Source organism: Coregonus lavaretus (genome assembly GCF_964263955.1).
Source record: "Coregonus lavaretus genome assembly, contig: HAP1_SCAFFOLD_581, whole genome shotgun sequence".
Classification (NCBI taxonomy): Eukaryota; Metazoa; Chordata; class Actinopteri; order Salmoniformes; family Salmonidae; genus Coregonus; species Coregonus lavaretus.
This window is the reverse complement of record NW_028156328.1, coordinates 220459-235294: the sequence shown is the minus strand read 5'-3', so window position 1 is coordinate 235294 and position 14836 is coordinate 220459. Positions and strand designations below refer to the sequence as shown.

The 14836-nt window shown below is 44.6% G+C and overlaps 1 protein-coding gene across 5 annotated transcripts in view; it reads left to right on the top strand.

Annotated features, from left to right (window-relative positions):
- The first annotated feature begins 10425 nt into the window (after positions 1-10425).
- The window catches only part of LOC311126456 (guanine nucleotide exchange factor DBS-like), a 36931-nt gene continuing 32520 nt past the window's right edge, over positions 10426-14836 (top strand). For all 5 annotated transcript variants that reach the window (XM_084200456.1, XM_084200455.1, XM_084200454.1 and 2 more), the window contains exons 1-3: positions 10426-10574; positions 12701-12784; positions 13862-13976. In XM_084200456.1, coding sequence (XP_084056582.1) covers positions 10502-10574; positions 12701-12784; positions 13862-13976 — 272 coding nt within the window. In that variant the 5' untranslated portion in view covers positions 10426-10501. The remainder of the gene's footprint in view (positions 10575-12700; positions 12785-13861; positions 13977-14836) is intronic.

The window sequence follows — 14836 nt, the reverse complement described above, 5'->3', positions numbered from 1 at the left end:
TTTACTCTAGGTAATGAGTTTTTGGTGATGGTGTACAGTAAAATAAGGTCAAAGACTGAGAAACATGTCTCTCACTCTCAAACATATCATCTACAGGTACAAGACTATACAGTGCATTCAGAAAGTATTCAGACCCCTTGACTTTTTCCACATTTTGTTACGTTACAGCCTTATTCTAAAATGGAGATGGGAGAACCTTCCAGAAGGACAACCATCTCTGCAGCACTCCACCGATCAGGCCTTTGTGGTAGAGTGGCCACTCCTCAGTAAAAGGCACATGACAGCCCGCTTGGATTTTGTCAAAAGGCACCTAAAGGACTCTGACCATGAGAAACAAGATTATCTGGTCTGATGAAACCAAGATTGAACTCTTTGGCCTGAATGCCAAGCGTCAAGTCTGGAGGAAACCTGGCATCATCCCTACAGTGAAGCATGGTGGTTGCAGCATCATGCTATGGGGATGTTTTTCATTAGCAGAGACTGGGAGACTGTCAGGATCGAGGAAAAGTTGAGTGAAACAAAGTACAGAGAGATCCTTGATGAAAACCTGCTCCAGAGCACTCAGGACCTCGGACTGGGGTGACGGTTCACCTTCCAACAGGACAACGACCCTAGGCACACAGCCAAGACAACGGAGTAGTGGCTTCGGGACAAGTATCTGAATGTCCTTGAGTGGCCCAGCCAGAGCCCAGATTTGAACCTGATCGAACATCTCTGGAGAGACCTGAAAATAGCTGTTCAGCGAAACTCCCTATCCAACCTGACAGAACTTGAGAGGATCTGCAGAGAAGAACGGGAGAAACTCCCCAAATACAGTTGTCAAAGAAAATGACAAAGAAATGATCAGTCTAATAATTTTAATGGTAGGTTTATTTGAACAGTGAGAGCCAGAATAACAACAAAAAATCCAGAAAAACGCATGTCAAAAATTTTATAAATTGATTTGCATTTAAATTAGGGAAATAAGTATTTGACCCCCTCTCAATCAGAAAGATTTCTGGCTCCCAGGTGTCTTTTATACAGGTAACGAGCTGAGATTAGGAGCACACTCTTAAAGGGAGTGCTCCTAATCTCAGTTTGTTACCTGTATAAAAGACACCTGTCCACAGAAGCAATCAATCAATCAGATTCCAAACTCTCCACCATGGCCAAGACCAAATAGCTCTCCAAGGATGTCAGGGACAAGATTGTAGACCTACACTAAGGCTGGAATGGGCTACAAGACCATCGCCAAACAGCTTGGTGAGAAGGTGACAACAGTTGGTGCGGTTATTTGCAAATGGAAGAAACACAAAATAACTGTCAATCTCCCTCTGCCTGGGGCTCCATGCAAGATCTCACCTCGTGGAGTTGCAATGATCATGAGAACGGTGAGGAATCAGCCCAGAACTACACGGGAGGATATTGTCAATGATCTCAAGGCAGCTGGGACCATAGTCACCAAGAAAACAATTGGTAACACACTACGCCGTGAAGTACTGAAATCCTGCAGCGCCCGCAAGGTCCCCCTGCTCAAGAAAGCACATATACATGCCCGTCTGAAGTTTGCCAATGAACATCTGAATGATTCAGAGGAGAACTGTATGCATTCACTAACTGTAAGTCGCTCTGGATAAGAGCGTCTGCTAAATGACTAAAATGTAAATGTAACTGGGTGAAAGTGTTGTGGTCAGATGAGATCAAAATCGAGCTCTTTGGCATCAACTCAACTCACCGTGTTTGGAGGAGGAGGAATGCTGCCTATGACCTCAAGAACACCATCCCCACCGTCAAACATGGAGGTGGAAACATTATGCTTTGGGGGTGTTTTTCTGCTAAGGGGACAGGACAACTTCACCACATCAAAGGGACGATGGACGGGGCTATGTACCGTCAAATCTTGGGTGAGAACCTCCTTCCCTCAGCCAGGGCATTGAAAATGGGTCTTGGATGGGTATTCCAGCATGACAATGACCCAAAACACACGGCCAAGGCAACAAAGGTGTGGCTCAAGAAGAAGCACATTAAGGTCCTGGAGTGGCCTAGCCAGTCTCCAGACCTTAATCCCATAGAAAATCTGTGGAGGGAGCTGAAGTTTCAAGTTGCCAAACGTCAGCCTCAACCTTAATGACTTGGAGAAGATCTGCAAAGAGGAGTGGGACAAAATCCCTCCTGAGATGTGTGCAAACCTGGTGGCCAACTACAAGAAACATCTGACCTCTGTGATTGCCAACAAGGGTTTTGCCACCAAGTACTAAGTAATGTTTTGCAGAAGGATCAAATACAGTGGGGGGGAAAAGTATTTAGTCAGCCACCAATTGTGCAAGTTCTCCCACTTAAAAAGATGAGAGAGGCCTGTCATTTTCATCATAGGTACACGTCAACTATGACAGACAAATTGATGAAAAAAAATCCAGAAAATCACATTGTAGGATTTTTAATGAATTTATTTGCAAATTATGGTGGAAAATAAGTATTTGGTCACCTACAAACAAGCAAGATTTCTGGCTCTCACAGACCTGTAACTTCTTCTTTAAGAGGCTCCTCTGTCCTCCACTCGTTACCTGTATTAATGGCACCTGTTTGAACTTGTTATCAGTATAAAAGACACCTGTCCACAACCTCAAACAGTCACACTCCAAACTCCACTATGGCCAAGTCCAAAGAGCTGTCAAAGGACACCAGAAACAAAATTGTAGACCTGCACCAGGCTGGGAAGACTGAATCTGCAATAGGTAAGCAGCTTGGTTTGAAGAAATCAACTGTGGGAGCAATTATTAGGAAATGGAAAACATACAAGACCACTGATAATCTCCCGCGATCTGGGGCTCCATGCAAGATCTCACCCCGTGGGGTCAAAATGATCACAAGAACGGTGAGCAAAAATCCCAGAACCACACGGGGGGACCTAGTGAATGACCTGCAGAGAGCTGGGACCAAAGTAACAAAGCCTACCATCAGTAACACACTACGCCGCCAGGGACTCAAATCCTGCAGTGCCAGACGTGTCCCCCTGCTTAAGCCAGTACATGTCCAGGCCCGTCTGAAGTTTGCTAGAGTGCATTTGGATGATCCAGAAGAGGATTGGGAGAATGTCATATGGTCAGATGAAACCAAAATAGAACTTTTTGGTAAAAACTCAACTCGTCGTGTTTGGAGGACAAAGAATGCTGAGTTGCATCCAAAGAACACCATACCTACTGTGAAGCATGGGGGTGGAAACATCATGCTTTGGGGCTGTTTTTCTGCAAAGGGACCAGGACGACTGATCCGTGTAAAGGAAAGAATGAATGGGGCCATGTATCGTGAGATTTTTAGTGAAAACCTCCTTCCATCAGCAAGGGCATTGAAGATGAAACGTGGCTGGGTCTTTCAGCATGACAATGATCCCAAACACACCGCCCGGGCAACGAAGGAGTGGCTTCGTAAGAAGCATTTCAAGGTCCTGGAGTGGCCTAGCCAGTCTCCAGATCTCAACCCCATAGAAAATCTTTGGAGGGAGTTGAAAGTGTGTGTTGCCCAGCGACAGCCCCAAAACATCACTGCTCTAGAGGAGATCTGCATGGAGGAATGGGCCAAAATACCAGCAACAGTGTGTGAAAACCTTGTGAAGACTTACAGAAAACGTTTGACCTGTGTCATTGAGTTAGCTTTGCGAGGCAAAGATGAAACTGAGGGCTCCACCAACCCTGGTAAGCCAACACTTTTGAGATCAGTCAATAAATGCTTCTGGTATTGACTTATATGCTGCCCCTGTCTTCATGTTGTTGCTGGACATATCTTTTTTAAAATGTGTGTAGGTCACCTAAATCATCAGAAAAATTGCCCCCCCTGAGAATTTTTTCAGGAGCCGCCACTGATAGGTACACTTCAACTGTGAGAGACGGAATCTAAAACAAAAATCCAGAAAATCACATTGTATGATTTTTAAGTAATTAATTTGCATTTTATTGCATGACATAAGTATTTGATACATCAGAAAAGCAGAAGTTAATATTTGGTACAGAAACCTTTGTTTGCAATTACAGAGATCATACGTTTCCTGTAGGTCTTGACCAGGTTTGCACACACTGCAGCAGGGATTTTGGCCCACTCCTCCATACAGACCTTCTCCAGATCCTTCAGGTTTCGGGGCTGTCGCTGGGCAATACGGACTTTCAGCTCCCTCCAAAGATTTTCTATTGGGTTCAGGTCTGGAGACTGGCTAGGCCACTCCAGGACCTTGAGATGCTTCTTACGGAGCCACTCCTTAGTTGCCCTGGCTGTGTGTTTCGGGTCGTTGTCATGCTGGAAGACCCAGCCACGACCCATCTTCAATGCTCTTACTGAGGGAAGGAGGTTGTTGGCCAAGATCTTGCGATACATGGCCCCATCCATCCTCCCCTCAATACGGTGCAGTCGTCCTGTCCCCTTTGCAGAAAAGCATCCCCAAATAATGATGTTTCCACCTCCATGCTTCACGGTTGGGATGGTGTTCTTGGGGTTGTACTCATCCTTCTTCTTCCTCCAAACACGGCGAGAGGAGTTTAGACCAAAAAGCTCAATTTTTGTCTCATCAGACCACATGACCTTCTCCCATTCCTCCTCTGGATCATCCAGATGGTCATTGGCAAACTTCAGACGTGCCTGGACATGCGCTGGCATGAGCAGGGGGACCTTGCGTGCGCTGCAGGATTTTAATCCATGACGGCGTAGTGTGTTACTAATGGTTTTCTTTGAGACTGTGGTCCCTGCTCTCTTCAGGTCATTGACCAGGTCCTGCCGTGTAGTTCTGGGATGATCCCTCACCTTCATCATGATCATTGATGCCCCACGAGGTGAGATCTTGCATGGAGCCCCAGACCGAGGGTGATTGACCATCATCTTGAACTTCTTCCATTTTCTAATAATTGCGGCAACAGTTGTTGCCTTCTCACCAAGCTGCTTGCCTATTGTCCTGTAGCCCATCCCAGCCTTGTGCAGGTCTACAATTTTATCCCTGATGTCCTTACACAGCTCTCTGGTCTTGGCCATTGTGGAGAGGTTGGAGTCTGTTTTATTGAGTGTGTGGACAGGTGTCTTTTATACAGGTAACGAGTTCAAACAGGTGCAGTTAATACAGGTAATGAGTGGAGAACAGGAGGGCTTCTTATTAGTGGTCCTCTGTAGCTCAGCTGGTAGAGCACGGCGCTTGTAACGCTAAGGTAGTGGGTTCGATCCCCGGGACCACCCATACACAAAAAAAAAAAAAATGTATGCACGCATGACTGTAAGTCGCTTTGGATAAAAGCGTCTGCTAAATGGCATATTATTTATTATTATATTATATTGCCAACAAAGGGTATATAACAAAGTATTGAGAAACTTTTGTTATTGACCAAATACTTATTTTCCACCATAATTTGTAAATAAATTCATTAAAAATCCTACAATGTGATTTTCTGGATTTTCTTTCTTCTCATTTTGTCTGCCATAGTTGACATGTACCTATGATGAAAATTACAGGCCTCTCATCTTTTTAAGTGGGAGAACATGCACAATTGGTGGCTGACTAAATACTTTTTTCCCCACTGTACTTATTACCCTCATTAAAATGCAAATCAATTTATAACGTTTTTGACATGCGTTTTTCTGGATTTTTTTGTTGTTATTCTGTCTCACTGTTCAAATAAACCTACCATTAAAATTATAGACTGATAATTTCTTTGTCAGTGGGCAAACGTACAAAATCAGCAGGGGATCAAATACTTTTTTCCCTCACTGTAGCGTCATACCCAAGAAGACTCGAGGCTGTAATCGCTGCCGAAGGTGCTTCAACAAAGTACTGAGTAAGGGGCCTGAATACTTACGTATATGATATTTCTGTTTTTTATTTGTAATAAATGTTTTATAATGTCTAAAAACCTGTTTTTGCTTTGTCATTATGGGATATTGTGTGTAGATTGATGAGGGGAAAAAATTTAACAAAATGTGGAAAAAGTCAAGGGGTCTGAATACTTTCCGAATGCACTGTACATGATGTATGTACTGTAAGTCAAAATACTTCCTATATATCCAAACCGGCCTCAAAAACAGCATTCAGCAGAAATCCACTCTTTTTGTGTCACTGGCTATGTCAATGTGACATCATCACCGATACTGGCAGATGTTTCTAGAGGCAGAGAGATAGAGAGAGACCTGGGACTGTGTCGATAGATAGGTAGGTAGGTAGATAAACTCTGCAAAAAAAGAAACGTCCTCTCACTGTCAACTGCGTTTATTTTCAGCAAACTTAACATGTGTAAATATTTGTATGAACATAAGATTCAACAACTGAGACATAAACTGAACAAGGTCCACAGACATGTGACTAACAAATGGAATAATGTGTCCCTGAACAAAGGGGGGGTCAAAATCAAAAGTAACAGTCAGTCTCTGGTGTGGCCACCAGCTGCATTAAGTACTAGAGTGCATCTCCTCCTCATGGACTGCACCAGATTTGCCAGTTCTTGCTGTGAGATGTTACCCCACTCTTCCACCAAGGCACCTGCAAGTTCCCGGACATTTCTGGGGGGAATGGCCCTAGCCCTCACCCTCCGATCCAACAGGTTCCAGATGTGCTCAATGGGATTGAGATCCGGGCTCTTTGCTGGCCAAGGCAGAACTCTGACATTCCTGTCTTGCAGGAAATCACGCACAGAACTAGCAGTATGGCTCATGGCATTGTCATGCTGGAGGGTCATGTCAGGATGAGCCTGCAGGAAGGGTACCACATGAGGGAGGAGGATGTCTTCCCTGTAACGCACAGCGTTGAGATTGCCTGCAATGACAACAAGCTCAGTCCGATGATGCTGTGACACACCGCCCCAGACCATGACGGACCCTCCACCTCCAAATCGATCCCGCTCCAGAGTACAGGCCTCGGTGTAACGCTCATTCCTTCGACGATAATCGCGAATCCGACCATCACCCCTGGTGAGACAAAACTGCGACTCGTCAGTGAAGTGCACTTTTTGCCAGTCCTGTCTGGTCCAGCGACGGTGGATTTGTGCCCATAGGCGACGTTGTTGCCGGTGACGTCTGGTGAGGACCTGCCTTGCAACAGGCCTACAAGCCCTCAGTCCAGCCTCTCTCAGCCTATTGCGGATATTCTGAGCACTGATGGAGGGATTGTGCGTTCCTGGTGTATATCGGGCAGTTGTTGCCATCCTGTACCTGTCCCGCAGATGTGATGTTCGGATGTACCGATCCTGTGCAGGTGTTGTTACACGTGGTCTGCCACTGCGAGGACGATCAGCTGTCCGTCCTGTCTCCCTGTAGCGCTGTCTTAGGCGTCTCACAGTACGGACATTGCAATTTATTGCCCTGGCCACATCTGCAGTCGTCATGCCTCCTTGCAGCATGCCTAAGGCACGTTCACACAGATGAGCAGGGATCCTGGGCATCTTTCTTTTGGTGTTTTTCAGAGTCAGTAGAAAGGCCTTTTTAGTGTCCTAAGTTTTTATAACTGTGACCTTAATTGCCTACCGTCTGTAAGATGTTAGTGTCTTAACGACCGTTCCACAGGTGCATGTTCATTATTTGTTTATGGTTCATTGAACAAGCATGGGAAACAGTGTTTAAACCCTTTACAATGAAGATCTGTGAAGTTATTTTGATTTTTTTCAAATTATCTTTGAAAGACAGGGTCCTGAAAAAAGGATGTTTCTTTATTTGCTGAGTTTAGATAGATTCTATTTCGACATACGGTACCAGTGAAACGTTTGGACACACCTATTCATTCAAGGGTTTTTCTTTATTTTAACTATTTTCTACAGTGTAGAATAATAGTGAAGACATCAAAACTATGAAACTGGCTCTCATGAGGACCGCCACAGGAATGGAAGACCCAGAGTTACCTCTGCTGCAGAGGATAAGTTCATTAGAGTTACCAGCCTCAGAAATTGCAGCCCAAATAAATTCAAGTTCAAGTAACAGACATATCTCAACGTCAATTGTTCAGAGGGGACTGTGTGAATAAGGCCTTCATGGTCGAATTTCTGCAAAGAAAACACTACTAAAGGACACCAATAAGAAGAAGAGACCTGCTTGGGCCAAGAAACACGAGCAATGGACATTAGACCGGTGGAAATCCAAATTTGTGATTTTTGGTTCCAACCGCCGTGTCTTTGTGAGACGCGGTGTGAGTGAACGGATGATCTCCGCATGTGTATTTCCCACCGTAAAGCATAGAGGAGGAGGTGTTATGGTGTGGGGGTGCTTTGCTGGTGACACTGTCTGTGATTTATTTAGAATTCAAGGCACACTTAACCAGCATGGCTACCACAGCATTCTACAGTGATACGCCATCCCGTCTGGTTTGGGCTTAGTGGGACAATCATTTGTTTTTCAACAGGACAATGAACCAACACACCTCCAGGCTGTATAAGAGCTATTTGACCAAGAAGGAGAGTGATGGAGTGCTGCATCAGATGACCTGGCCTCCACAATCCCACGACCTCAACCCAATTGAGATGGTTTGGGATGAGTCGGACCGCAGAGTGAAGGAAAAGCAGCCAACAAGTGCTAAGCATATGTGGGAACTCCTTCAAGACTGTTGGAAAAGCATTCCAGGTGAAGCTGGTTGAGAGAATGCCAAGAGTGTGCAAAGCTGTCATCAAGGCAAAGGGTGGCTATTTGTTTATTACATGATTCCATATGTGTTATTTCATAGTTTTGATGTCTTCACTATTATTCTACAATGTAAAAAATTGTAAAAATAAAGAAAAACCCTTGAATGAGTAGGTGTGTCCAAACTTTTGACTGGTAGTGTATGTGTCTTTGCTCCTGGTGGGAATCATCAACTAATACACCTGCTGCCAGCCATACCCATGATGTATTGTATTGATGTATTGTATTGTGTAGATGAAGGGAAGAGCGATAGGGAGGACGAGGAGGAAGGGAAAGTGAAAGGGAGACGAGGCGAATGGAAAAGAGAATGAGGGCAGGAAGAGGGAGAGATGATATCTCTGTGGGATCTGCCAGGGGTGTGATGGGTGTGTATTTGTTGTGTGAGAGGGGACAATGCTCACCGTGTGAGTGCCCCTGAGCAGTCAGTGGATGGATGAGTGCTGTTACGTGTCTGTGTGTCATTGTCAGCAGCTGCTTGACTAACGCTGGGGCTGTCCAATCACCTCAGGGCAGAAGTAACCAATATTGCCAGGGAAGAAACCCTATATCACAGAAAGTGACAATTACATGGGTGTGTAGCGTACTTAGTTAACGATTTTCAATCTTGTGAGTTTCCAACCGTCAGAAACCCATCCGCGTAACTTCTAGTGTTCCTGTTCCCCTAGTCTCTACTCCCTCAGCTCAGTTTGCAGCTTTGAAGTCTCATGATGAAAGGAAGAAGCTTTTGTCTCTCTCCAATGATCAATCACTTAATACCATGAACATCTGTTAGCAGCCACTGAGCCACACAGTGGACAGAGTCACCTGTCTGGGTGGGGTGATAGGCTCATACAGCAGTAACAGGAACCCTGCTTTAGATCAATAATCATTACATGTACCCAGTAGAGTTGACCCAGAGAGGAAGTAGCTCTGACCTCTCAGCTCTAGAAGGAAATAGAATAAATCTCTGCTTCCTGGTGGGATAGTGAGATGGAGTGTCTAGACTATACAGTAGTAGGTGATGGTTCTAGTGGGATCTGTACGGTGTGAAGGAGGTTATAGGTTGTCTCTGATCTCTACTTATCGTTCCTATGCGTTAGTGTGTGTGGGGTGCTGTGTAGATTCATGTGCTATAGATTAGTGTAATCTATCGCCACAACCTCTGTGGGTCGCCCGGCCTGCTGTCACCTGCCACCCTAAACACGGGCATATGCGCTGCTCTCTTTGTGATGTCACGAAGCATTATGTGCACATGCACATACAATATTTCTGTGATGTCACTGAACAGGCTTTTTTTTAGGGATGTATTAGTTGATTGAGCCCATTCATTTGTAGGTTGGTAGGGAGAGCGGGAGAATATATTAGAATTGAGTAGGCTGACCCAGTGAAGTAATTCTCCTCTCCCCAGACAGAGAGGAGTGTATTAGGCGGTTCCATTACACTAGGGGAATATGATAACACAGTTGAGGGAAAGTACCTAGACAGCACTCTAATCCAGCCCAACTAATCCATGGCTTGCTCCACACAAAAGACACAAGGTGTACACAATAACACAACCAGCATGTTAGATCATCTATATGTTTCAATATTTTGCTTCATATTTCAATACATACTGTGTGCGAGTGTTTGCATGTGTGTGTGCTTGTGTGTATGAGAGATCTGTGCAGTGATACCCTGGGGCCAAGGCTGTCACTTGAAAGGTCCTCTCATGGCCAAACAATGAACCCTGTTGGGAAGGGGGGGGGGGGGGTAAAAATCTCCACAGCAGAGCTTCGATATTTGTGGTGTTTGTGTGTAAGGGGAGTGTCTGTAGAGACAGAGAGTGAAACAGACATGATAGCGTGTGTTTTAGGATACGGCTGAAACAACCGTCTACAGTATGAGTAGTACCCAGAGGAGGTGAGCCTGGCTCGGCATGGCCCTGAACCAAGTGTCCCTGCTCTGCCACGACATCACCAACCTGTGGCTGGAGCTCCAGCACAGGACAGGTACTGGTTGGTCTTACTGTCTGTCTTTCATTTGGTCGGTTGTCTGTCTGTCTCGGTCTGTCTATCTACCAGTGTACATGTTGCTTACAGTAGACAATGGACCTAGGTGAAGTGACTTATGCTGTTTTGGTGTTGTAATAATGTTGAAGTAGACTGTCTTTGCTGCACTAATGCTGACACTACTGTCCAAAAAATGGTGAACAATGTAACATGTCAGTTTAGAGCGTGTCAGTCTCTGTGTTGACATAGTGTTGAAGTGACAGGAACACACTCACAGGAACCTCAGAGAAAAGTCAATATTACTCTCTGTAGCTCCCCTTCCATCTCTTCGACCTTGTTGCTTTATATGCTTAATACTTTGTCCCTTTAGATGTAAATCATCACTTTATCTCACTGGAAAAGATGGGATGAAGGGAGATGGAGAGACATACATGCTCTTAGACATTCTCTTCTTCAGAAAATGTTACTGTGGGAGTGTTGCGTAACAGCAGTGCTCCTTTACCGTTAAACTGATGTCCTGTCTAAAAAGGAAGGCTTGGCCACTGAATAATTCAAGAGACGAGAGAGTGGTTAGCCCTGGTTAGTGGTCTGACGTGACATCGTTGAGATAAACAGTGTTGTGGCCCTAGAAAGTCTGCCAGGCTGGTTTCTAACATTACATTTACATTTTAGTTATTTAGCAGACACTCTTATCCAGAGCGACTTAAGAGTTAGCGTGTGTGATATGTAATCCTATAGCGTAGAGCGTCACTGTGGCTTTCTGTTCCATCGATCTGTTGTGCTCTGTACTGTTATGCCCTCAGTTTCAACAGTAGGACTTTTGCCAGACTCCCACAGTATAGGCACTACCTGCATAAAGATAACTGCTTGATCACACTGTATAACTAACTATATGTAGCTGTTTATAAATGGATGCAGATTAACCTCTTTTTGTGAGTGACTGGGAGCATGGGAGTATTGTATGTTCTGTATGTAACCTGTATTTGTGCTGACTTGGCTGTGAGGGTTTGGGGTTAAATCGATATCAATGATTTACCAGAAGACCATTTGAGCTGAATTATTGACCAGGAGTCTAGTCTCTCTGTGTAGAAATGATCCAGTCTCCCAAACTAGAGCTATGTCAAGTAAGCATGCTAGCAGGTTGCAACTGTATAATATATAAATAAATAATGAAGTATTATGCTACCAGTGCTCTTTATTATTACAAATGAACAACATAAATATTAGCCAACAGCTACGCATATCCTGTGAAAACTGGACAGATACAGTATATTAGTTATAGAGGAAGTACATACCTTCAGGTACTACAGAACAATAACATTGACAGCAGTGGAGGCTGCTGAGGGGAGGACGGCTCATAATAATTGCTGGAACGGAGCGAATGGAATGGCATCAAACCATGTGTTTGATGTATTTGATACCATTCCACTGATTCCGCTCCAACCATTACCACGAGCCTGTCCTCCCCAATTAAAGTGCCACCAACCTCCTGTGATTGACAGAATTCTGTTCCGCTTTTAGGAAACTGCAGTTATAGGTAGAATATGCTGACTGAAGAATGAGCGATTTGGGGCTGTGTATCAGTGTCTCTGAACTAGTTTTGTTCCTGTGTACCAGCAATGAATACAGACCTAGCCATTCCCTCCCTGCTGACATGGCCCTCTGAGTCAAAGCAGCCTGGGCCCACAGTGTTTTGTCACCCCATCTTCACCTTCACTACCTGGCTGGGGCTATGCTGCTCCCTGCGGGGGGTCAGGCCCATTATCTAATTATTCTAATACCAATGATGGGAGTTGATGGGTTGATAGAGCTGGGAAGGTACTTGGGGCGTAAGGAGTCATTTGGATGGCTGTGGCTTTTATCTGAAGACTTGCTTCACTAATGGTGGGTCAGGACCCAAAGTGTTTGTAGCATTCTGGTCTCTCGTCTGCGTTTCAGATGATCATTTTTTCACTATTCTGCACGTCTTTATACTGCTCAGACTACATGCTGTACTAAATTAATGTACTGTTTTTGTGTGAGTATGTCTAGCTCTTCTCTACTTTTGTGATGGTTCTTTCATTCAATGGGATAGGTTCTGTTCTGACTGTGACTCTGACTGTGTTGTTGCTCTGCTGCTCCTCCAGATGAGATCATGCAGCAGGAGAGCAGTCCCCTCTGTGCAATCGACATCACCCCTGACCTCAGGAAGCAGTTTGCCTTCCTCTCAGGTAACACTTCCTGTCTGTCTGTGTGTCTCTGTCTGTCTCTCTGTCTGTCTGTCTGCCATAATACAGATGTCTGCTATAACACAGGACTGTACTGTTCTTCTACCTGATATAGTTCAGAGGAACGGTCTGCTTCACCCCTCAGGATTTGCCATTCAAATTTCTCTTCTCCTGTTTTCCTGCTCATCATTTGTTTATCAGCGTTAGTCCGGCTACAGTACACTGGGGCTCCTTCTCTTCACGACTGTGTGTTTGTTTAGTGTGTATTTACATATGTGTAAATCCGTTTCTGTTGCGTATGAGCCAAATATGGAGTTTCTGTTTTTCAAGTTGTCTTGTCAATTCAGTGTGTCTGTACTGCATGCATGGTAGAAGCTTTACAGAAATCACCTAGGCTTGTGAGCAGACTTCCACAAATGTTACTTAATTGAAAAACTAAATGGATAATATAACGGATACAAGTGTTGTAGCATTGATTCCTTCACCGAATTCACCTCATTTAACAGAAGACCCCCACCCCCGACACTTTGCCCCCTCTCTGTCCCCCTCTATGTTCTACATGGAAGGTCACCTTGGGGACTGCGGCAGAGTGTTTATTGGATGTTCTCTGCCTGTCGGCGTCCATTTTGCGGAGAGCTTGCCTCTTCTCAGATGCAGCAGAATCAAAACAGACAGCTAAACGGTGACCGAGCATTTGCTGTTGCTAGGGTGATAATAGAAGAGGGAAAATATTCTGATCACATGGGCTAATAGTACACGCGTGTGTATTTGTGTGACTATTTCCCCCATTTTCTAAGTGTCTGTGTGTGGGTTTAAACACTGCAGAACATACCCGTCTTTCTCACCCTCCCCTCCTCTCTCTCTTTCTCGGTGTGTCTGTTGCTCTTTCTTTCTCTCTCACTTTACCCTATTGCCCTATCAAACTAGACTGGTTTGCCAGTTCCACTGGCGCCCTCTTGTGGTAATCCCTGTCGAAGTTATGTAAAGAAAATTACCAAGGAATGTGAGTCTTCTCGGTTCCAGTGAACTCTCTGTTTTAGTGAACTCTCTGTTCTTAACTCTTCCATGTTTCTTTCCCAGGGGGGCGAGGGCAGAACGGCAGCCCCATCATCGTGTTCCCAGAGTTCCCTGCGTTCGGAGAGATCCAGGAGAGGGAGTTCCACAACGTGCTCACATACCTGACCAGCATCCCCAGGTGAGATTCTACATACGACACACACACCCTTGCTTCTTCAGACACTTCCTGTGTCCGAGCTCCCTGCATGTATTATTCCCATGCTAACCAGTCAGATCAGTCTATTTTACAGGAAGGGAATTGAGGAGTGGCAGATGAATATTGAACATGCTAGGGGGAATTTAGGAGATATCAGATGAATGCAGAAGACGGTAACATCTACTGCAGTTGAAACTTCTTTTTTTTTGTGTAAGATTATTGTTTAACAATATAAACCATACATAGACAAAAGACAATAGACAGACAAACACAAACATCATTGACATCACACCTGCTCAGACCCATGTTCCCACCGCTTCCATTTCCAGTGCATGTAAGACTCTATCCAGGGGTATTCAACTCTTTCCCTACGAGGTCCGGCGCCTGCTGGTTTTCTGTTAATTAATTGCACACACCTGGTGTCACAGGTCTAAATAAGTCCCTGACTAGAGGGGAACAATGAAAAATGCAGTGGGACTGGCTTCGAGGTCCAGAGTTCAGTTTGAGGGCTGTTCCATATGACCTCAAGTTGCGCTATTCTGTTTCTCTCTGTAGCCCATATATTTAAATAATAATACATTTGATTTATCCACTGTCTTAACGATGGAGGGTCATTTGATTTCCAGTTTCTTTAAGCAAAAACATGTTCTAAATGATTGATGAGAAAAGTACAGTCCAACCCATTGGGTACATATCTCACCTCATCCTCATATGCCATGTCTTGAAATATGCAGATACAGATTAAGTACATTTATACTGTAAAGCTTGTGACAGCCAACTTTCTAATTCCGCCCAATACTTTTGGACTTTATAGCACTCCCACAAGGCATGAATCATTGAAT